General features: G+C 28.2%; 1 protein-coding gene and 1 long non-coding RNA gene across 7 annotated transcripts in view; one reads left to right on the top strand and one right to left on the bottom strand.

The window, feature by feature from the left end:
* The window catches only part of LOC109601686 (puratrophin-1-like), a 210,924-nt gene that overhangs the window by 143,912 nt on the left and 40,417 nt on the right, over nt 1–26,595 (bottom strand). For 5 of the 6 annotated variants that reach the window (XM_049962639.1, XM_049962641.1, XM_049962643.1 and 2 more), the window contains exons 2-3: nt 22,950–23,480; nt 11,146–11,172 (exon numbers count right to left, since the gene is read on the bottom strand). In XM_049962639.1, the coding sequence (XP_049818596.1) occupies nt 11,146–11,172; nt 22,950–23,480 (558 nt within the window). The remainder of the gene's footprint in view (nt 1–11,145; nt 11,173–22,949; nt 23,481–26,595) is intronic. The other variant, XM_049962642.1, reaches the window with a different exon arrangement.
* LOC126264480 (uncharacterized) lies at nt 227–2,980 on the top strand. The gene is made up of 3 exons (XR_007547183.1): nt 227–272; nt 2,410–2,444; nt 2,946–2,980. It is a non-coding gene; the product is annotated as an uncharacterized LOC126264480 (long non-coding RNA).

Raw genomic sequence — 26,595 nt, 5'->3', positions numbered from 1 at the left:
TTAAAAAGTCTTTCCTAGGAAAATGATAATTGACATACATTATCAGTCAATTTTCTTTAAAAAACTAAATCTGGTGTAGTATTTAAAAGTCTTAAATCAAACTTCAACAATTTTCTAAAAAGTCTTTTCTAGAAAATTGTCCATATGATTAATATAGTATTTCTTTTGAATTAAAAAAAAATATGACACACATTAGAATTTGTTAAAATTATGTTAACATTTCTGTCATTTTTTCAGCAGCCAAGCAGTGTGATATTTGGATATTTTTATCGGTAAGTACTTGAATGTTCTTAGACAATTGACCTACATTATCAGTCAATTACTTTAAAAAACTAAACCTGGTGTAGTATTTAAAAGTCTTAAATAAAACATCAACAAATTTTTAAAAAGTTTTTCCTAGGAAAATGACAATTGACCTACATTATCAGTCAATTACTTTAAAAAACTAAACCTGGTGTAGTATTTAAAAGTCTTAAATCAAACATCAACAAATTTTTAAAAAGTCTTTCCTAGAAAAATGACAATTGACCTACATTATCTGTCAATTACTTTAAAAAACTAAACCTGGTGTAGTATTTAAAAGTCTTAAATCAAACGTCAACAAATTTTTAAAAAGTCTTCAACAATTTCTCAAAAAGTCTTTCCTAGAAAATTGTTAGATGATTAATATATTATTTCTTTGTATTAAAAAATATGACTAATATTAGAATTTGTTAAAATTATATTAACATTTTTGTCATTTTTTCATTTATTTTTGAGTATTAAGAAAAGAGAATAACTTTTAAGAAAAAGAAATCAACTGAATAATAAAATATCTTACTTATTACTATATATCTTCAAAGTCTCATGTAGATGTGATTGATAGGACCAAAAAAAGATTAAATCAGTTCTGGATTCAAAGTAACAATAAGCATCACCCACTATTTGCTCTTCAACACCCTCAAACTTGAAATGTGTACCAACAGGGAAATGTGCTGTTAATTATACATATTCTTCCCTCTTTTCACAATCAGAGCATAAATTAAATTATACGGATCTTTAACTTTATAACAGTTACGACTTGCCTTATCTCCCCCAGTGCTTAAGATGTTATCACTTTAATGATAATCCTCCACTTTTGATGAAAATCAGCTTCCGGTCTTCTTGTCATCAATTATGGCGGCTTTCGTTATCTACCCCTGTATCTTATGTAACTAATTTGTTGTTACATTATCGCACTAGGCTGTGCATGTATTATTACGTTTTACTCTGTTTGATGCACACATATGCTTATAACTTATAATGCAAATGAATGACAATCTATGTGTCTAATGGAATATGATATCTTGGTGTTCCAGTCCTTAATTAACATACCATAAAACTTGCTTTATGGAATCTGAATATTCATATTTTGTAAATCACTTACTTACTTATGGTATACCATATACGTGTGTATATGTATCTCTTCTTGATATAACGTGTAAAGCCCACCGAATCATTTGAAGTTAAGACGATAAAAAATAGAATTCCAGGCATTAATTAAAACGCCGAAAGCTTATGAACGCCGTAAATAATGACATTTTCAAACCGGACCCCAAAGGATGTCCTCTTAGTTAAAATAAAAGTTGGATCATGTCCACTACTAGTTTGTGGGTCACATTGTTACTTAATGTTACTTATGTCCTGTCAATAAAGATTACCGATAAACGAATATTTGACGGTGGCTTTACTGGGAGAGTATTCATCAATATAAATTTAATTATTTTTCAATCTACCTACGTTGTGTCAATGATGGTAATTTTGACTCGTAAATTTCGTCGAGATGCTTTGCCGCAGACGTTCACAAAAATTAATTATAAGGATAAGTTAGAATAATTAACGAAATTAACTACATAATTACAATTTAAATGTTTTCGAGTTGTCGTTGATTTAATTGACCATTTGTAGGTTTATTCGGTATTTAGAATCCTAAATGGATTATACATTACTCATTTGGATAGTTCTGACGTTAAATATTTAAAACGTATAAACCTACAGCTAACTTTACTGCAAATAAGTGATGCAAATCTCATGTAAATATTTTAGTAATGCATTAGTGTCATTTCTACACCTGTTTTAATTAATTTTATTGTATTTATGCAAGAATTTTCGTCGAGGCATTCGCTTTATGACTAAATTATCATATGAGAAGACCCGATAATTTCAATCTTTACGCTCGATCATTTAATGTCTGCGAACATGATTATGGACAGTTTCGCTATGAGTTATGAGCCTATTTAATTAGTCTGCGCTTAACCTGGAATCAGTAGCGTAGGGTTCACTCTATTCAAAATATTTTGAATATGATGTACAGATTGTTTTATTAGTAGCTTTCTTTAAAATAGTTTAAGTATGTATTAAATTATGTTAACATTTCTGTCATATTTTCAGCAGCCAAGCAGTGTGATATTTGGATATTTTTATCGGTAAGTACATGAACGTTCTTACACAATTGACCTATATTATCAATCAATTACTTTAAAAAACTAAATCTGGTGTAGTATTTAAAAGTCTTAAATCAAACTTCAACAATTTTTTAAAAAGTCTTTCCTGGAAAATTGTCTTAGATGATTAATACAATGTTTCTTTTGAATTAAAAAAATGTGACTAACATTAGAATTTGCTAAAATTATTTTAACATTTCTATCATATTTTCAGCAGCCAAGCAGTGTAATATTTGGATATTTTTATCAGTTAAGTATTTGAATGTCCTCACACAATTAACCTATATTATCAGTCAATTACTTTAAAAAACTAAACCTGGTGTAGTATTTAAAAGTCTTAAATCAAACTTCAACAATTTTTTAAAAAGTCTTTCCTAGAAAATTGGGTTACATGATTAATATGGTATTTCTTTTGAATTAAAATAATATGACTAACATTAGAATTTGCTAAAATTATGTTAACATTTCTGTCTTTTTTTTCAGCAGCCAAGCAGTGTGATATTTGGATATTTTTATCGGTAAGTACATGAACGTTCTTACACAATTGACCTATATTATCAGTTAATTACTTTAAAAAACTAAACCTGGTGTAGTATTTAAAAGTCTTACATCAAACTTCAACAATTTTTTAAAAAGTCTTTCCTAGAAAATTGGGTTACATGATTAATATGGTATTTCTTTTGAATTAAAAAAATTTGGCTAACATTAGAATTTGCTAAAATTATGTTAACATATCTGACTTTTTTATTCAGCAGCCAAGCAGTGTGATATTGGGACATTTTTATCGGTTAAGTACTTTAATGTTCTTAGACAATTGACCCATATTATCAGTCAATTACTTTAAAAAACTAAACCTGGTGTAGTATGTAAAAGTCTTTCCTAGAAAATTGGGTTACATGATTAATATGGTATTTCTTTTGAATTAAAAAAATATGACTAATATTAGAATTTGCTAAAATTATGTTAGCATTTCTGTCTTTTTTTTCAGCAGCCAAACAGTGTGATATTTGGACATTTTTATCGGTTAAGTACTTGAATGTTCTTAGACAATTGACCCATATTATCAGTCAATTACTTTAAAAAACCAAACCTGGTATAGTATTTAAAAGTCCTAAATCAAACTTAAACAATTTTTTAAAAAGTCTTTCTTAGAAAATTGTGTTAGATAATTAATATAATGTTTCTTTTGAATTAAAATAATATGATTAACATTAGAATTTGCTAAAATTATGTTAACATTTCTGCCTTTTTTTGTCAACAACCAAACAGTGTGATATATGAATATTTTTATCGATTAAGTACTTGAATGTTTTTACACAATTGACCTATATTATCAGTCAATTACATTAAAAAACTAAACCTGGTGTAGTATTTAAAAGTCTTAAATCAAACTTCAACAATTTTTTAAAAAGTCTTTCCTAGAAAATTGGGTTACATGATTAATATGGTATTTCTTTTGAATTAAAAAAATATGACTAACATTAGAATTTGCTAAAATTATGTTAACATTTCTGTCTTTTTTTTCAGCAGCCAAGCAGTGTGATATTTGGACATTTTTATCGGTTAAGTACTTGAATATTCTTAGACAATTGACCCATATTATCAGTCAATTACTTTAAAAAACTAAACCTGGTGTAGTATTTAAAAGTCTTAAATCAAACTTCAACAATTTTTTAAAAAGTCTTTCCTAGAAAATTGGGTTACATGATTAATATGGTATTTCTTTTGAATTAAAAAAATATGACTAACATTAGAATTTGCTAAAATTATGTTAACATTTCTGTCTTTTTTTTCAGCAGCCAAGCAGTGTGATATTTGGACATTTTTATCGGTTAAGTACTTGAATGTTCTTAGACAATTGACCCATATTATCAGTCAATTACTTTAAAAAACCAAACCTGGTGTAGTATTTAAAAGTCCTAAATCAAACTTAAACAATTTTTTAAAAAGTCTTTCTTAGAAAATTGTGTTAGATAATTAATATAATGTTTCTTTTGAATTAAAAAAATATGATTAACATTAGAATTTGCTAAAATTATGTTAACATTTCTGTCTTTTTTTTTCAGCAGCCAAACAGTGTGATATTTGAATATTTTTATCGGTTAAGTACTTGGATGTTCTTAGACAATTGACCCATATTATCAGTCAATTGCTTTAAAAAACTAAACCTGGTATAGTATATAAAAGTCTTAAATCAAACTTCAACAATATTTTAAAAAGTCTTTCCTAGAAAATTATATTAGATGATTAATATAGTATTTCTTTTGAATTAAAAAAATATGACTAACAATAGAAGTTACTAAAATTAAGTTATATTTCTATCATTTAATCAGCAGCCAATCAGAGTGATATTGGGATATTTTTATCGGTAAGTACTTATACAATTGACCTATATTATCAATTACTTTAAAAAACCAAACCCGGTGTAGTATTTAATCAAACTAATTAATAAATGACCAAATAATACGTTCCTGTTATAACTACGCTCCATTGCTTATGGGACACCCTGTGTGTATAACGTTTAAAGTACTAATGTAATAAATAAAAGCCCATAATGGGATAATTGTAATAACAAAATACCTTTGATTGGGGCGCACTGTATCGACCATTGTGGAACCATCGTGATTACTCATGGATATCATGAATAAAATGATAATGAAACCAACAATAACCTTAATTGTAATGGGCTCGTGCTTCGAAGATGTGACGGACAAGCTTAAACTTTTTAACAATGCATTTTGTCCAACCGGAAGCGCTCTCCGTCTACTGTCATAATTTCGGCCCCAACACGTTTAGGATATCCGGCGGCTTGTGCCAGACTGTTGGTGGTGGTGAGAAATGTCACTTACTTTTATTTGTTTTTCTGTCAAAAATATAATTTATTTAATGTGTTAAGGGGTCCAAAAGAAATATTTTACGTGGGTTATTCCTATTATTATCTTGACAATTTCAGTGCTATAATAATTAATGTTTTATATTTTATTATGTGCTTCAATATATACAGGGAGTTTCAAAATTAAAGTAAATCTATCCCACTTCAAAAAACAATAAAAATGTGTACACCAAAAAATGCCTTTTGATGCATAGTAACTCTATAACAAATTCCATTAAAATATCTAAAATGATCCACTCTGTACCTCAAAAATTATAATGTATATAATTTTTTTTTTTTTTCTTAATTTGAATCCCAAAATTTCAATTAATAGATTTTTTACTATACTTTTGAAATATCCTGTAATAAATATAACATAAAATAAACATTGTACCTGCACATCAGAGTAGTTGGAATTTGTTTTCATCCATAATTCAAAATTTATCATGCCACAATATTGATAGACAAGAACTCACGTAACATGACAGAAAGACAAATAAGCGTCAATATCGTGAACATGATGATATAAATCGGTGGTTTTAAACGCATTCATCATATTTTATCTCGTATGGCATTTTACATACGATTTTAATTAGTGTCCAATAATAAATATAATTTAAGATTATCTGCATTCATTCGAGGATTGCTTGATTTTATAATTATAATCCACGGAAACAGAGATTTTATTTTTAATTTATTATTTCCTCGCAAATTATACGTTGTGCATTAAAAGTGAAACTGATATATGAAAATGAAAGTGTATAACAATAATAAATAACAACCTGTAACATCTACATACTGAATTACAGCAAAAATCGTAGAGAGGTGTTATTTTTCGTAATGAAATGTTAACAATTGAAATGGAAACATGCTAACATCAGGCTAATGATAATTTATGAAAGAGTTACTGATATTATCGGATGCTGTTTACGAAATTTATTATTGTGTGCACATGTTCTTATACAAAGATTATATTTACATTGCAATTTGAAGTTTTTTGTAATACTTTTACTCATAGAAATGAAAGTAAACTAATTGTGTGGATATAAATCAAATTTAGTAATGTTTCTCGTAATAAAAAATGTATATGTATATAAAATATATAGTAAAAGATAAACCACATAAAGTTTGTCGTTCATCTCAATAGTATCTAAATTCCAATTTGTAAATATCTGCTTTCAAAAATAACAAAAATGTTATCGTTCATAAAACTGACTGACAACAAAAGTATTCCGTTCAGATGCACACAAATGGAGAACATTTGGTCCGCAATGAGCCGGATACATTGCTTTTGTTCGCCTACATATCCGAAATAAATTATCCAATTTAACCATAGATAGGGATGAGTTTTTGTTTGCTTTGGTATCCACTAGAATTAAAATTGCTTGTTATTATAGGGAGACATGAACCCCGTTTCCATAGCTGTGTCTTCCTAATGATCCGTAATGTAACGTAGTTGGAAAATTGAGGAGGGTTAGAATTACACTTTTCCTGACTTGTGGGAAACTCTCACTGGATCACAGCATATGTTATCTTACACAAGTAAATCAGAATATTTGTGAATTTGTTTGTACAAAGAATGGTAATATTGTTATTTTATGTATGTTACTAAAGAAGGTTTGATAAATTTGAATAATGCGAAAGAAAATAAATTAGTAAAAGTTCCAAATTTTTGGTTCTGGTTCAGTAGTTACACTTTTTTGTAAATCTTTTTTTTTCTAGATTCATAATTAAAATAGTTTAATCGAATCTTTACTATGTAAAAACACATTTTTTACTAATATACTTACAATCAGAGACAAACAAATGGGACACAGATCTAATGGTTAGATTTCATTAATTACTAAAGTGTAGAAATCCTAATAAAAATATTGAATCTATTGATCAGTATCATATTTTAATTAATACTGAGTTGAACCTTCATGAAGATCTAACTGACTTGCCTTGGCATTGATCTAATGAGGTGAACAATTTCGTTCTGAGATTCCTCATTCCATGACATCTCTATTTGATCCTGAAGGTCCTGTGGAAGAGGGCCCATTTTGGATATCTCTTGCCTATGATCTCCCATACGTGTTCAATAGGTGATAAATTTGGACCCCTTGCTAACCATACCATATAAGGTGGAGCATTATCCTGTTCAAAAACTGAATTTTGAAAGGCAAGAAATGGTGTCCACAATTGGATTTGTCAAATTACTTCTAATCTTAATTTCCTCATACAGACGAGTGTGTACCAAATTTGGTTTAATTTGAACAATTGAGTATGTGTTCCAATTTCATTAAGTACATTTACAAACCTAATTCTATATTTAAAGTAATCGGTTTATTAAAAAAAATGAAAAGATCAAATCTAATTATAAATTTCACATTGGTTAAAATTTTACACTTGCTTAAACCTGTAAATTTGAAAAATACGAAAGCAAATAAATTAGTAAAAGTACCAAATTTTCGGATCTGGTTCAGTTATACTTTTTTGTAAATATTTATCTTTCTAGATTTATAATTAAAATAGTTTAATCGAATCTTTACTATGTAAAAACTCATTTTTTACTAATATACTTACAATCAGAGACAAAAAAATGGGACACAGATCTAATGGTCAGATTTCATTAATTACTAAAGTGTAGTAATCCTAATAAAAATATTGAATCTATTGATCAGTATCATATTTTAATTAATACTGAGTTGAACCTTCATAAATATCTAACTGACTCGCCTTGGCATTGATCTAATGAGGTGAACAATTTCGTTCTTAGGTTCCTCATTCCATGACGTCTCTATTTAATCCTGAAGGTCCTGTGGAAGAGGGCCTATTTTGGATATCTCCTGCCTATGATCTCCCATACGTGTTCAACAGGTGATAAATTCGGACACCTTGCTAGCCATAACATATAAGGCATTATCCTGTTCAAAAACTGGATTTTGAAAGGCAAGAAATGGAGTCCACAATTGGATTTGTCAAATTACTTCTAATCTTATTTTCCTCATCCAGACGAGTGTGTACCAAATTTGGTTTAATTTGAACAATTGAGTATGTGTTCCAATTTCATTAAGTATATTTACAAACCTAATTCTATATTTAAAGTAATCGGTTTATTTAAAAAAAATGAAAAGATCAAATCTAATTGTAAATTTCACATTGGTTAAAATTTTATACTTGCTTAAACCTGTAAAGTTGAAAAATACGAAAGCAAATAAATTAGTAAAAGTACCAAATTTTCGGATCTGGTTCAGTTATACATTTTTGTAAATATTTATCTTTCTAGATTTATAATTAAAATAGTTTAATCGAATCTTTACTATGTAAAAACTCATTTTTTACTAATATACTTACAATCAGAGACAAAAAAATGGGACACAGATCTAATGGTCAGATTTCATTAATTACTAAAGTGTAGTAATCCTAATAAAAATATTGAATCTATTGATCAGTATCATATTTTAATTAATACTGAGTTGAACCTTCATGAAGATCTAACTGACTTGCCTTGGCATTGATCTAATGAGGTGAACAATTTCGTTCTGAGATTCCTCATTCCATGACATCTCTATTTGATCCTGAAGGTCCTATGGAAGAGGGCCCATTTTGGATATCTCTTGCCTATGATCTCCCATACGTGTTCAATAGGTGATAAATTTGGACCCCTTGCTAACCATACCATATAAGGTGGGGCATTATCCTGTTCAAAAACTGAATTTTGAAAGACAAGAAATGGTGTCCACAATTGGATTTGTCAAATTACTTCTAATCTTGTCTTCCTCATATGGACGAGTGTGTACCAAATTTGGTTTAATTTGAACAATTGAGTATGTGTTCCAATTTCATTAAGTACATTTACAAACCTAATTCTATATTTAAAGTAATCGGTTTATTAAAAAAAAATGAAAAGATCAAATCTAATTGTAAATTTCACATTGGTTAAAATTTTATACTTGCTTAAACCTGTAAAGTTGAAAAATACGAAAGCAAATAAATTAGTAAAAGTACCAAATTTTCGGATCTGGTTCAGTTATACTTTTTTGTAAATATTTATCTTTCTAGATTTATAATTAAAATAGTTTAATCGAATCTTTACTATGTAAAAACTCATTTTTTACTAATATACTTACAATCAGAGACAAAAAAATGGGACACAGATCTAATGGTCAGATTTCATTAATTACTAAAGTGTAGTAATCCTAATAAAAATATTGAATCTATTGATCAGTATCATATTTTAATTAATACTGAGTTGAACCTTCATAAAGATCTAACTGACTCGCCTTGGCATTGATCTAATGAGGTGAACAATTTCGTTCTTAGGTTCCTCATTCCATGACGTCTCTATTTGATCCTGAAGGTCCTGTGGAAGAGGGCCTATTTTGGATATCTTTTGCATATGATTTTCCATACGTGTTCAATAGGTGATAAATTCGGACACCTTGCTAGCCATACCATATAAGGTGGGGCATTATCCTGTTAAAAAAATGGATTTTGAAAGGCAAGAAATGGAGTCCACAATTGGATTTGTCAAATTACTTCTAATCTTGTCTTCCTCATATGGACGAGTGTGTACCAAATTTGGTTTAATTTGAACAATTGAGTATGTGTTCCAATTTCATTAAGTATATTTACAAAGCTAATTCTATACTTCAAGTAATCGGATTATTAAAAAAATAAGAAAATCTAATTGTAAACTTTACATTGGTTAAAATTTTACACTTGCTTAAACCCGTACAGCCAACTTAGTTCGTAATAAATCAATTCTGTGTTCCACATCTCAACGGATGCCTTAAGCTTTTGAGAGATGAATATAATTTAAATAAACTTTACATTTTATTTATAATCTAATTGCGTATTTATCGTGAAGTTCTCAAATCATTCATAACAACAAATTATACGATAGAACTGATTATTGATGATTCTGTAGGACATAAACACATTTGAGTTGTGGTTATGATGCAGATTATTAATTTGAAATCCTTTGGGGCACCCACAAATAAGGCGATATTGGGTCAAAGGTTTGCAACATCAAACCACCAAGAAAATCATCAGGAAATGTTTACGAACTGATGATATAAAGATAAAAGTTTCATGAAACGAATCACCCTGTATATATATTTATACAGGGTGATACACACACACACATGTATAAACCTCAATGCCTTATATGTGCCCAGTTACGTTTCCTAAATTAGTTTCCTGGTGATTCCGTAAAAGGAACCTGCAATACGTTATTAATTAATTCATATCTAATTAACGTCTTCAGCAGGAATCGTTAAAGGATCGCAATTTTTTGCAGGTCAGGAATTTATAACATTATTTTGCACTCGTATTGTGACAGGCAGTAAATTACACGTAGTGCAAATTATTTTGACCTTAATTTGTTTGAATATACAAGATGCGTAGCTATATGAATAATATTAACGTCCGAAATGGATAAAATCGCTGAGAGCAAGTTCATTCTCATATGTTAACCCAAATAATAATCACATGTTCTGCCATAATTGGACTAATCCTACTTCCACTAAGCCTATGACATAATAATACATCATACGGTAGTTATGTTCGTCCATTATTATGTATTGAGTCCATATAATAATCGGTCTGCAGACGTGAATCATATAGTGCACACATCAATAAGATGACGTTATTTATGGCTGTCAGATGCATCCCACCTTTACCTCTAAATAATATTATCACAAGTTGTCCGTTAAATATTAAAGTATCAGTTTTCTAAATAAGCATAAAAATTGTTACGAGCATTTAAATTAAAAAAAAAGCTTAAAGAATATTTAATTGGTAAAGTTTACAGTCAGTTTTGCTTACCTTAACATTTTTTCCATTAATTGCTACCTGTAAATCAATAAGGATTTATAATATTATTTTATACTTATAATATTTTTTAATGGAACAACCCAAATTGGGTTAAGAATCACTTATATTAAATATTTTACCTTCTATAATTATAAAAATAATGTTTTGAATAAAGATTAATTTTGGTTTTTGTATTAATTTATTAATGACATTGTATAAAATGTTATTTTTATATGTGTATTGACTGTTCTTCTTTTGTTTATGTTTATCACCAGCATAAATTAGTTATATAACAGCTTTGTATGTTAATTAAGTGTGAATTAAGCGAAAGATAAACCAGTACCTAGCAATTTGAAAATAAATACCGACGCAATATTATTGTATTAGAAATTTACCATAACTAATCAATATCTTAAAATGGAGGTTCCAAAACAATTCAGGTGAAATGTCAATACAACATTAAAATAATCTAACACATTGCACATACTATTTTTCATTTGTTTTATTTGACCTATACTATTCATACATAATAATATATTAATTTATTAGAAATATTGAAAAAATATGTTTACATAATGCATTACAATAACATAATACTGAAGATACAGATCTCTTTAGAGGTTGGACAATGGTTACTCATTAATAAATATAAGGAAAATGAAGTAGCCCAAGATTGGATCCTTGTGGCACCCGAAAGTAGAATTTCGACTTTGATGTCCTTAATTAACTTTGATTTTCGTGGTTTTAATTAATTATACATATGTAAGTCGGTAGCTACGTCTGTTAAATTTTCACATTTACTTGAGTAAAAGAGATGTTGAGGATTATTAAATACCATAATATATATACAGTGCATCCCAAAAATTGTAATAAAATAGTTACTCTACACAATAGAATTATACATATCACAATTAAAAACAATTGGTTTGCTTCTATGAATGAAAGATCAACTACTACTTTTAGACACATTAATATGTAAATTATTTCTTGCTCACCAGTCACTCAACATCACAATTGAGCAATTGTAAATCCACACAATCAAAGATAGAATTGTCAGAACTGAAAATCTTAAAATCATCGACAAACAATAGATTATTACAATTAATGGACAATGGTTATTCATTAATAAATAGAAGGAAAATGATGTGGCCCAAGATTGGATCCTTGTGGCATTCGAAAGAAGAATTTCGACTTTGATGTACTTATTTAACTTTGATTTTCGTGGTTATAATTAATTATACAAGTGTAACTCGGTAGCTACGTCTGTTAAATTTTCACATTTACTTCAGTAAAAGAGATGTTGAGGACTATTAAATACCATAATAGATATACAGTGCATCCCAAAAATTGTAATAAAATAGTTACTCTACACAATAGAATTATACATATCACAATTAAAAACAATTGGTTTGATTCTATGAATGAAAGATCAACTACTACTTTTAGACACATTAATATGTAAATTATTTCTTGATCACCAGTCACTCAGCATCACAAATGACCAATTGTAAATCCACACAATCAAAGACAGAATTGTCAGAACTGAAAATCTTAAAATCATCGACAAACAATAGATTATTACAATTAATGGACAATGGTTATTCATTAATAAATAGAAGGAAAATGATGTGGCCCAAGATTGGATCCTTGTGGCACTCGAAAGAAGAATTTCGACTTTGGTGTCCTTATTTAACTTTGATTTTCGTGGTTTTAATTAATTATACAAGTGTAACTCGGTGGCTACGTCTGTTAAATTTTCACATTTACTTCAGTAAAAGAGATGTTGAGGACTATTAAATACCATAATAGATATACAGTGCATCCCAAAAATTGTAATAAAATAGTTACTCTACACAATAGAATTATACATATCACAATTAAAAACAATTGGTTTGATTCTATGAATGAAAGATCAACTACTACTTTTAGACACATTAATATGTAAATTATTTCTTGATCACCAGTCACTCAACATCACAAATGACCAATTGTAAATCCACACAATCAAAGACAGAATTGTCAGAACTGAAAATCTTAAAATCATCGACAAACAATAGATTATTACAATTAATGGACAATGGTTATTCATTAATAAATAGAAGGAAAATGATGTGGCCCAAGATTGGATCCTTGTGGCATTCGAAAGAAGAATTTCGACTTTGATGTACTTATTTAACTTTGATTTTCGTGGTTTTAATTAATTATACAAGTGTATCTCGGTGGCTACGTCTGTTAAATTTTCACATTTACTTCAGTAAAAGAGATGTTGAGGACTATTAAATACCATAATAGATACACAGTGCATCCCAAAAATTGTAAGATAATCCGTGTGACATTATGGTTGGTAAGTAATATCATAAGTTAAGTTATGCATTATAAATCGCGGTGACCCGCATTACAACAATAAATTACTTAATTGACACTTAGAGAAATTCACCATAATCGGGACATTGCAAGCACGATCTACAGTATTGCGATCCCCATGGGAAGTAATGGAATTCTGCTTTGAGATACAATCTTAAAATATAGTCATTTAACAAACCAATAAAGAGTTAGATTTCAGATACTAAATCTAGCTGGTAAATTACTGTAAATTGTTTAAAGTGACACTGTGGTTATTGAATTATAAGTGTGACAAGCCTCGAAACACCGACCTATTCTCATGCCCTTTAATCATTTTTATTCTGTTTATCTTCTCATACGCGTATTGCTAATAATCTTCTAATCAATTATTTATTATTATTCTGTTTGGAATGTTCCCAGTAAATCCCAACAATTATTAAATTTAGTTTCATCTCTCCTTAAGTTATTCAACACATTTTTCTAAATCCTTTATGAAAACTTATAAATATAAATTATAAGATTTTGTCAATTAAATATATTTTTGTAAAATAAACATTGGCAACTTTATCATTAGAGGCCCCAACATACTTTCTCTTCTCCACTGGAAAGAAAGTAAAAATGGAAAAATGAACACCTCATAAAACTTTCTGAAACAAATAAGCATGTAATGTGTCTATGGATATAATAAATAATAAATTAGCACCGGAGGGATACTAATAAAAGTAAAATGTAATTAAGTTATTTCAAGTATCAAATTAAACAAACATCAAACCATACCTAGGAAATGGAGGACACGATAATGAAAAACATATTTATCTAGAAATTGCTCGTTATAAATCTGACACAAAATGTTGTGTATCACTTAATGAACGTATTCTTTCAACGTATTATTAAACTATAATATGTTTATAAAAAAACATTAATTTCCTTCTGGGATGTGTGAACTATCATTTCAAAAAACTATCACTTCAGACGAAAATAACTAGATAATTGTTTCTAACAACTTTTTTGTTACAATGCCTGACCGACATTTGAGATAACAAGCAATTTTACTCTGATTGTGCACCTAATTTAGACAATCTTTTATGTTGTTACAATTTTCTATTACATCTAAATCACCACTGGAAGAAACGTAGCTTTTTAATTAATTAATTATGAGAAGAAAATCTCATTGAAACAGAGCGAAAAATTTTAGTTGGCAATTCCCCCTTTTTTAATAAACCTTTTACTAAATATTAAAACTTCATGCACCATTATGTACACGGAATGAAAATACCCGGATAAAGCGACCGGCAAAGTCGCGATAACTGATGCAGAATACCCATTTGTCAGATGTGTCGCAATATCAACCCAATGAATATTTAGACGATTTACCACAGAATTTAATCTACAATCAATAAAAAACTGGACGCAATTCCCTATTAAGATTTCCGAGTCCGGACACGGTAGGCTGATTTCATTAATGCTATTCATAAAGTTGCAGAAAGCTTATTTGTCTCTGCCTCATTCTGTTATTAATATGGGAACTCTGCGATATTCAAAACAGTCCTCGGCTCCACTCCACAAAACAGGTGTGGTTGTGGGCCCTAGATTCCTCCCACTTTGCGTCTAATTGTTTAAACACCTTTATCTTCGAAACTGCAAATAGTACATTCATCACATTGCGTGACGAATGAGGTTGCTGTTTGGAATTAATTGGAATTTGGATCTCTAAATTAATCGTGGCTTAACAAAGTCACTTGGTCATTTTATTTATAAAATTGTAGTATTAAAACGTTAGTTTTCTGTGGGGGGCACTTGATTGACATAAAACGTAGCGGAATTCTATATTTTGTCATTTCATACATCTTAATTAAACGTTACCTGCTATAAAAAATAATTTATTATTTCCTTATGCCTGCTGCAACATTATGGTGAGTATTTAGTATTCATATTTTTTATGAATTGTTGTCACACTTAATGGCATAATTAATACCACATTCGGGACTGCATTTTCTTCAAAAGTTCGCCGTCAATCGGAAACGTGTTAAGTAAGAAACAACAAAGTAGGTGTGGCAAAAGTCATAAATAAATAAATGAATTAAATTTTAATTGACTAGACCTATTGATTTACCGTGGTTATTAGAATATGCAAAGCAATGATTTAAAACTATTGAAGGGAAATTAAGCATCTGAGAATCGGTTTATTGTCCAGACTGATTCTTATCTTGGAGAAAGCTTTACATATTAGGGATTTATAGACTATTATTGGATTACCAACATGATTGGAAGCGTGATTGTGGAACGGTTTCGATGACTTAAAGTGCTGGAAGTGGTTTTCCTTCTATGGGCCGTTTTTATTTGCAAATTATTTTATTTCCGCATGTAATATGCTTCTGATAGTCGATGTGCTGTTTTCTAACCACTTACGCAAATAACTTGCAGCACGTTTTATATTCAATTTTATTTCGAAATGTTTATTATCGTTTGGTTTTTGTTAAGTTTAGTTTAAAAAATTTAAAATATTATTAGTGGCATTAATTATGTTGCTGGCCAATTTGGTGGTGGTGTGGATGTTCAATGTGCCTCACTTTGTCCTTCGTAGGGCCCTTAATCAAGTCTAATATTAATAATTGATATTCCTTAAAACTTTAAATCTGAGAGACCTAAAAAATTTAATATAATTTTGCAGAGAACGGATAACAGTTGAAATTGTTTGATTTTGGTTAAGTTTAATTTAAAAAAATTAAAATATTATTAGTCAATGATTTCCTAATATTAATTATGGGGCTGCCCAATTTGGAGGTGGTGTGGATGTCCAATGTGCCACAATTTGTCCTTCGTAGGAAACTCTTAATCAAGTATAATATTAATAATTAATATTCCTTAAAACTTTAAATCTGAGAGACCTAAAAAACTTCCATTTAATATAAATTTGGAGAGAACTGATAACAGTTGAAATCATTTGATTTTGGTTACGTTTAATTTAAAAAATTTAAAATATTATTAGTCAATGATTTCCTAATATTAATTATGGTGCTGGCTAATTTGGTAGTGGTGTGGATGTTCAATGTGCCACACTTTGTCCTTCGTAGAAAAACTCTTAATCAAGTATATTATTAATAATTGATATTCCTTAAAACTTTAAATCTGAGAGACCTAAAAAACTTCCATTTAATATAAATTTGGAGTTGAAATCATTTGATTTTGGTTAAGATTAATTTAAAAAATTTAAAAAATTATTAATCAATGATTTCCAAGCTTTAATTATGGTGCTGGCCAATTTGGTGGTGGTGTGGATGTTCAATATGCCACACTTTGTCCTTCATCAAGTATAACATTAATTATTGATATAACTCCTTAAAACATTAAATCTAAGAGACCTAAAAAACTTCCATTTAATATAATTTAGAGACGACTGATAACATAAAAATAAAAATTTGATTTCTTGTAGAATTTTCATTTCTAAAAAGCCCATTTCTTGAATTTGGACACATTTTATTTGGTTCTTTCTTAATTTTGTCTATTGTTAAGCACCATAAAATGCCCCAAAGAATATTTTCTATACTCTGTTAAAGATTGATGAGAAGATGAGTCTCATTATATAACTCAGATAACTGTATGGGTATGGGATATATTATGAGCAAAACATGACTCCAACTGTTGCTTTTGGCGGTGGTCCTGTAATTTCTTTAGAGACATACACAGAGTTGTTCATATTAAAACAGAGAAACTATGATTGCAAAATCATAACATTACTTAGATTCTGTGACTCTTAGTGAAGAATTTTTTCGTTTACTAAGTTTGAGTATATTAAAGAGGTTTGATTGGAAAATTAAATTAAATTAAAATTCTGTTTTTTATTTTCATTTTAATTAATTTTATTAGATTAATTTCTCAACCTATTTAGTGATATTAATTTTATTAGTGGTGCCTTAACATATAGTATTACTATAATTGAAATAATACTGAATATATTAGTTAAGTTGAACGAACTAATACACATATCATCTTTGCTGCTTACTATTATGGTAGCTCGAATGAAATTAATGTTTAATGGAAAGCCCTTGTGGCAACGTTGATAAAAATCGTTCTGTCTTTTATAAAACAAATGAATGAAAACATTAATCATCTGCCGGAACTAAAAATTGCACTTGCGGCAAAGGAACATACACAAAGACATTTGAAAATGGCACAACTGATACACTAAATAATAATGATCATCGTGACTTGGACTATACGATATATCACTTTTACTATCATACATTTCTCTAAAACACTATTGTGGTGCTCTCCTGACAGGTTGATTATGACATATGCTGCGTGGCTCCAGATAAATTCCTCTCATTTCAAAGTCAATGTGTTTATTAAATTTATACTTTGCCAATAGTTTATTTGGACAAATTTTGACCAACGTTAAAAAATGTAATACACATATTATGAAACCGACGTTAAAGACGTCACATTCTCAGACCTGAGACCACCAAACATAAGACCGATGTAAATAAAATATGCATTAAATATATTATTCGTGGAAAATGCCGTTTAAATGTTCTAACTGAGATATAGTTATTGCTCCGACGATGTTTATGAGTGGATGGTTGATGGCTCCAGGAGGTGAAAGTGCACTGAGCTCGTGCTTGCACCAAAGGACCCAGGTTCAGCTTCCGGGCTCACTCCATACGACCTTAGACCCCGCTTACTGGGTTACTCGCTGTAGACGATGCCGCTTTTTTACTATGCTCATTCTTTATTAGTATAATTTCAATTTAAATAATTGTTTCCTGGACTGTCAGTTGCACAGTTGAATTGCTATAATACAGAGTACAGAGTCATTCCATTTTCATTCATCTCCCCAATTTATTATTTAAATTCAGTTTAACTTTGATTACATGTTATTCGTGTCCACCTAAAATATTATACTGTATTGTTTATATCTTAATTTCCAGTACGAAATAGGAAATTTGATTAGGCAAGATTAGACCAACTCCTTTTAAGCCTCCGAGGAACAGTAATTTGGAATAAATGTGTGCACGGACCCACATATATGGTATTAAATAACTGTTCAAGTAAATAAAAATACAAAAACAATTGGTGATTTATTGTTTAGCATTAAAACAACATCTCATTTATCTTTATTAAATTGAAAATTACCGTTGAGGAAGCCGAAATAAATCAAATTCATCAATTCACTTTGACATTAAGTATATGAAAACAACTAGAAATAATTTTATGTAAATAAATTGCTGGAAGATTCATTGGTGTTGGAGAAAATTAACACATATGTAAATATTATTGCATTGCCACTACATAAGCAGACAGCTCTGCTACAAACACCCGCACAGATCTTCCTTGTTCATTAGAAATCATTTTGCAATTACGACTTTCGCGGTAGTACTTACACCTCGGTAGAAACACTTTTTTGAACACCATTAGAAAACAAAGAAGTCAATAATTTTCTCAACTCTCAACTATGGTTCAATAAAAAGCAATTTATTTATTTATTTGTGAACTACAAGTTTTAGTAGTTGTGTTAGTAATTAAACCAATTAAAATAAACTTATGTTACATAAGGTACGGACCATTTTATTAAACGACACCCCCAGTAATTACGCCATATATGCATGAACAAGCCAAACAGTCATTAGACTCGAAGCAACATTGCCCTATAAGGGTTTATTAATAAGGAAACAAATGCGAAATTAAACAACGATTTTAAATACGTGTGGCTGCAGTGCAATATTGCGGGAATTTTCAATAAACGTGATTCACGTGACACAGCCATACATTTAATTTCAAACTTTTTATTAATTATGTCTGCTTTCGACGGCTCCCAACGTGACAGAGATGTTGAGTAACTGAAATTGCCTTGCGGATTGCGCAGGGGTGTATTTATATCCTTCAGCCATCATCGGAATAAATTATATTGAAAACGACATAAATTCCTAACAAACCGTATACTTTACCAGTTATGACACGAAAAAGTCAATTCAGTATTTCCTTTATTTGTATTGATTTTAATTTCTAGTAACTTGACTTAATTTATGCCAGGATGAAAGTGTGAACTTGCAAATTGACAAACGTGTAGTTGTATAACCAGATTTTGTCATCGGAGTATTTTGTAGCAAGTTTTAAGATAATTTATACATATGCATTGTGTTTAGTTTGTTGCATGCAAACTGCTCTATTCAAGAAAGTCATTGGTTTAGATACGCGTGCTTTGGCTATTGACTGAATGTGTATAGATTGGTAACGTACAAACGCGAATCGTATTTTGGGTCACTCGCATTTTACACGGAAACGTCATAAATAATTATTTTTATGCAGCCAATCGATAATAGTTTACGGTAGAGCGTAATTATTATCGATTGTACTACTTAAAAATGATTATTTAACACGTTTCAGATTAGTTCACCTTTTTCCACCTTTATAAATAGACCAAATGGAAATTATTAATTCAGGTAGTATTTTAATAAATTAATTTAATCATATATTAACTATAAAAGTTACATTAAATTTTAAGACAGGAGGATGTCATCTAATCTATATTGCTCACATAATTTATTTAACTTATATTCTAATAATAGATTGAAAAAATATTAATGTAATGTATATTGAAAAATTAATTACTTTCGAATACTGATTTTATAATATACATATATACAAATTTTACCTTTTTCATAGTTGGCTATGAATTTAGGATGGTGGAATTGCATTAGATAGGGGTATCTTATATTGCTATATATTTCTATAGCCGGCTATGAATTAGTAGCGGCGTCGGTGGCAAATGTTTGAATCATTGCAGTTTTGTGGATTTCGAAGAGAGGAAACGCGTCCGCGATTTTTACTAAAATTTTCGACAATTTTCATAAATATTTCTGATGTGTTAACTTTGTAAAGATGTTCTGTCATGTTTCGCGTCTCTCACGGTGTTTTTCATTTGATTTGTGTGACTTTAAAGCGGTTTTACCAAAATTAATCAAATTTCCAGGTATGTTTAATAGAACTGATTATTAAGTTATTTTAGGAATTAATTTTATTTTAAGACGCATTGATCTCATTATTATTGCATTAAATACTTACTTTTTTATTGTTGAAACAGAAATATTAGATATTTTTATATTTGGCTGTAAATTTGTTATGGCGGCAATTAAGCTAGGCAGGGGTACCTTATATTGGAAATTATTTTCGAAGTTGGTTATGAATTTGTAATGGCGAAATAGAATAGACGCGTCCGCGGTTTTCGCTCGATTTTTCGATAATTTTCAAGAATTTCCTGCGAATTTGAAGACATTTTCGGTATGTTATATTAAAATTGTTTATCACAAAACTATAAAAAGGCATTTAACTGTATAATAAAAGTTATTTAACTTAATAATAAACTATTTAAAAGAATTTTTTTGTTTATTTGAATTAGTCAATATAGTTAAATGTAAATTTCATATTTTAAAATATATTATAAACTATTAATATCACTAAAATTAAATGCGGTATTATTGCAATTGTATTAAGCAAAATTTACTTGTTTATTTTTAAACATATTATCTAATAATAATTATATATCCAATAAATTATACACAATTTATAAATTTTACGTATTTAAGATTTTTTTTATTTATTTGAATTAGTCTATATAGTTAAATGTAATTTTCATATTTTAAAATATATTTTAAAATATTAATATCACTAAAATTAAATGCGGTGTTATTACAATTGTATTAAGCAAAATGTACTTGTTTATCCTTTAAACATATTATCTAATAATAATTTTATATCCAATAAATTAAATAAAATTTATAAATTTTATGTATTTTCGTAGTTGGCTATGAATTTGGGATGACGGCAATTACATTAGATAGGGGTATCTTGTATTGCTACATATTTTTATAGTTGACTATGAATTAGTAGCGGCGTCGGTGGCAAATATTTGAATCATTGCAGTTTTGTGAATTTTGCAGAGAAAAGACACGTCCACGATTTTTACTATAATTTTCGACAATTATCAAATGTTTCTGATGTGTTAACTTTGTAAAGGTGTTCTGTCATATTTCGCGTCTTTTACGCTGTTTTTCGTTTGATTTATGTGATTTTAAAACGATTTCACCAAAATTAATCAAAATTCCAGGTATGTTTAATAGAACTGATTATTAAGTTAGCTTAGGAGTCAATTTCGATCTCATTACTATTGTATTAAACAATATTTAATTTTTTATTGTTTAAACAGAAATTTTATATTTTTATATTTATCTATAAATTTGTTATGGTGACAATTAAGCTATAGAGGGGTATGTTACATTGGAAATTATTTTTAAAGGTGGCTATGAATTTGTAATGGCGTCAAAGAAATGACGAGTCTGCGGTTTTAATTAGATTTTTCAATATTTTTCTCGATTTTTTTTGTTTTGATGACTTTCTAAATGTGTGGTGTTACGCGTTTCCTTTGACTGATTTCTGCTAATTTGAAAGAATTTCGCGAATGTTTTATTTTAGAAATTTATTTATCTTTCAGACATATCTATAATTATTAATAGATATAATATATCGTCAATTTCACAGGCAATCCTCGATAATTATCGAAAAATCAAGGGTGCACTCTTGGTTTGGTTTTGGTTTTGGTTCAAAAAACTATAAGTACATATTTTCATGTTTTACAATTGAAAAAAAAATGTTGAACTCGGTCAAAAAATCCAAATTTTTGAGGGGAAAAAATTGAAAAAATATATTATCGAAACATAAATTACTTTTGAAAAAGTTATATTTAAATATATATTTTTTTTTTCGAATTATTCGAATTTTGAATTATAATTTTTAATTGATATAATTCGTTTAAAATATATGCAAATTTTTGATAATCAATATACAGTGCGAAAAATGCTCTTCGTGTCTGGATGTTGTAAGAGATGGATGCACGACAAAGAGAGAAAAATTTTGCCCGGTAGTAGGAATCCCCACTCTCAGAGACAATGCGCCGTGCAAGTGCGCGCTTGCGCACAATAAAAATTAATCTTTGCGAATGCATTTAGTAACTCTCCATATGCGACATCAAAAACAAAAATAAGTATTCTAAAAATAAAGTTCTTTTTTCAAAATAAAAATGTATCCCAAAAATTAAATAAAATAAATAAATGTATAAGTAAAAAAAACTAAAAACAATTAAATAAAATGTTCAAAGACACCGACTCGTCTGCGGAGACGAACCGTATGCTAAAAGCAGCAAAACCAAATGAATCCCCTCCAGTCAGTCCGACCCGCCCACATAATTGCATGTATATCTTTCTCTTTTGTTTACAAAGAGGTATTGATGTTCCGTCTCAATACGCGAGTAGACACTTTCATCATTTTTGATACTGTATATATGTATATATATATATATATATATATATATATATATATATATATATATATAAAGCTTATTATACTCTTAAATTTAATTGTTTGAAAACATCTTCGATAAAATGTTGGAGGAGCAAAACTATATAAAAATTATAACATACCGAATCATTCACTTCCTCGGCTGTCTCCACATCAACGGGAATTTTGCCACTTTCATCAACCGTCTCTTGCACTGGGACCAAGGGAGGCGAGAAAGTCTCTTCGTCTAAAGGAACAGCTTTTACCACATCGTCGATTTCTTCCGATTCGTTACTATCACGGTTGCTTTTAACTTCAATCACACTCGCCACTTGAGGCAAACCATCGCGGACGTCCAAGTCAATACTGCTCTGTGCATCCTCGAACACATCTTCAAGTTCGTTAACTTCCCCCTCATTAATGATCGCCTCTAATTGTTTGTCCAAATACCACGACGACCTTTCGGGTGGTTCTCCATTGGAGCTCTGTTCTGAACTGTTTGACCGACTTCCGAGTGCGTGTTTGCATTTTTTTAAGTAGTTTTTAACGCGTTTTGTTTTGCTTTGTCGTATGTCTGAGTTACGGGTTAGGTCGGTTTCTTTGGGCTTGTCCTCCGAGTTGGGTTTCCATGATTCTTCGTCATATGCGAGGGCATGACGACCCGTTGGCGTCACCTGAAAAAGTAATGCAAAATGTGAGTGTTAAATATTTTATCATGATAATTAATGTAATTAATGAGTCCCATACGACTTCCTATAAGATTAATTACTTAATCCTATAATATTAAAATGAAAATAAATGCATACGATAAATTACTATTTCAAAATTCTATTGCTAATTGAGATATAAGTGTATACCGCAAATTCTAAAGTAAGAGATGTAAAACTGGTCATAAATTAAACTAGCAATTATCAGCACATACAATTTTATGACAAATAATATCCATTTAACATCTTCAAGATAATTCTAAAATATTTACAGGGAGACATTCCTGAGATTGTTTGCAATTTAAGTATTTAACATAGCTACATGACCATTTACTCTTTATTTGATAAGAGCAATACTTACATTATATTTTTATGTTGATAAAATGGAATAATAAAAATAGATATTAAAATTTTTAGTTGTTTTAATAAATTTATGTTCAATTATAAATGGAGATAAATGCTCACTATGAACCACCCTAATTTATGACTTAACCAGTTCCTTATTATACGAAATGATTTATAATCCAAACAATAATATCCATGTTAATGTAATAATAAATAATTTTTGTGGAAAATTCACAAACAATCGAAACAGGAAAGTATTAAAATTAATCGTTTTCAATTTCATGTTATGGTTTTCCTTATCGTTAACAATGTTATTGTTTGCATAACAGCTTGTTGTTGTATCACAACCAGATATTTATACCGAGATATTTTTAAACTTGATCCGGAATCAAAGAAAATCCCACGACCCACTAATAGAAACGTTAGAAATCGCAAAACGACTTCTTGAATTAACCCAAAAACAAAACAATAGTGTATCATACCTCAAGTTGTCAAAGATCTCCGAATAAGGAAATTATGGTTTGTTAGAACTTTAGTAAATCGTTTATAATTATAATTAATTTAATATCATTCGTAGTTTATGCTTATTCATTTATAACAATTCATGTGATTCATAGATATTCTCTACTGTTTTGTAAACTAATTAATAACAATTGACTTTTCTTCTTTTGAAGATTTTTGTTTTGCAATATTGCCTGTTTAATATACTTGTATGTTGAATATCATTATTAAACTCTGTGGTATCTTTTGTACCATTAATTTTTTTGGGGACAGTTTCTTTTGTTTCTGAGACATTTAATTTCTTTTAAAAAATATTACATTGTTACCTAATAAAAATGTTTAATTCAAAATTAAAAAAAAAATATATATATAGTATTTTAAAATTTTAAACATGTGTGTATTTTTATTATTATTTTTATTATTTTTTTTTTTCACTTTAAGTGTCAATAATTTTCTTATTTCACATAAAATAGCAATAAAATTTTCATGTCACTTGACGCAGAATTTCATTACCTATTAATATGTTGCAGCATATCCCATAGCTAAAATGAATATTTACTAAGATATTAAAACAAAAATGATTTTCTAAATAGTTTCAAATTTATCTGTTTATAATATTAAAAAGTTCAGTATTATATTATTTTTATTGTATATAATTAAATATTATACTAATACATATTTATATTTATTATCAAATAGGTTTATTATTTAAATTTCTTATTATTAATTTTTAATGTAAAAATTTTCAGAATTATTTTTATTTTTTATAATTAAATATTATATTATCATATGTTTATATTTTTTATCAAAAATTAATTTTAATTTAATATATATTTATATTTTTTGTTAAAGAGGTCAATATTTTATTATAATAATAATATTACATTAATTTTATTTTATATAATTACATATTCATATTTTTTGACAAGTAATTAATTATTTTAATTTCTTATTGTTAATTTGTAATGTAAATATTTTCTGTATATATGTTAGACTATTAATATTATATTATTTTTATTCTTTATAATTATATATTATATTCACATGTTCATATTTTTTATCAAAAATGTAAAAAAAAATCAGAATGATCTTTATTATAATATTAATATATTATTCTTTTTATATATTATATTTATTGCATATATCAATTTTTTGTTTTAATATCATCCTCTTAACTTTTAATTTAAAAATATTCAGAAATACCTATATATAATTATTTTTATTAATGTATTTTTTTTTGATAAATATGAAATTTGAAATTTATTCCAATCATGTTTGTGACAATACATATTTAAAGACATAAAGTATTTTTCAATAAATCTAAAGAGAATAAATGATTCGAATAGCGTGAAAATTTTACGACGTTTTCATTTGAAATAAGAATGTTATTGGTATTTAAAGTTAATGAATACACCGAACACTCTCTACATTTAGTTATTATCAATTGAAATAGAAAAAAAGTGAGCGGAAATGCCAACACTCTATATAATATTGTGGAATACTATTAATTACTTCTAAAAGGCTTTTTTTAATGTGTTTTAGTAAATAATGTAAATAATATATTTATTTTATATTATTATGTAAATAATATAAGTAATGTAAATAATGTAAATAAAGTATAGAATGCAAAAAATGTAAAGAATGTATGAAACCCATGAATGAAGTTTAAATCATTACAATTGTAAAACTTTTTGAAAAAAATAAATAACTCAAAATCAAATTCATTATTATATTTATAGGATTATATTAAAAAACTTGAGCCAGAAATAACATCTATAGTTTCCATAAATATCTAATGAATTATTAGATTAATAAACACATTAATTTTATTAAATTGTGCAGATATTATAATAGTAAAAACATTGAATAATTGCAGCAAATAAATTAATATAAAACTATAAGCATGGATCATAAAATGCGTATTAAAGTGAGTAATTGTAATTACAATATTATGTAAATCAGCAAATTTTGCATAACGTGGACAGACACGTTGCTTTCTCTGCATAGAGAGCTTTCTCGAAATTATTATTTTTTAAACAATGTGTTTTTAATTGCGAATTAATTTAACTGATTCTAGTTTATTATTAATAACAATTACCTCAAATACTAAAAACAACTTTTATGTTGCTGTTCTACCGTATTTATTAGTATGTGCAATGTAATTATTAATTAACTGTATGTCTTTTACGTATCCAAAAACTATTCTTAGCTCCTGAAAACAGCTTTCTTTGTTTAT

This window comes from Aethina tumida, chromosome 2 (assembly GCF_024364675.1).
Source record: "Aethina tumida isolate Nest 87 chromosome 2, icAetTumi1.1, whole genome shotgun sequence".
Classification (NCBI taxonomy): Eukaryota; Metazoa; Arthropoda; class Insecta; order Coleoptera; family Nitidulidae; genus Aethina; species Aethina tumida.
Note: the sequence above shows the minus strand (reverse complement) of the source record. Positions and strands in the feature narration are given on the sequence as shown.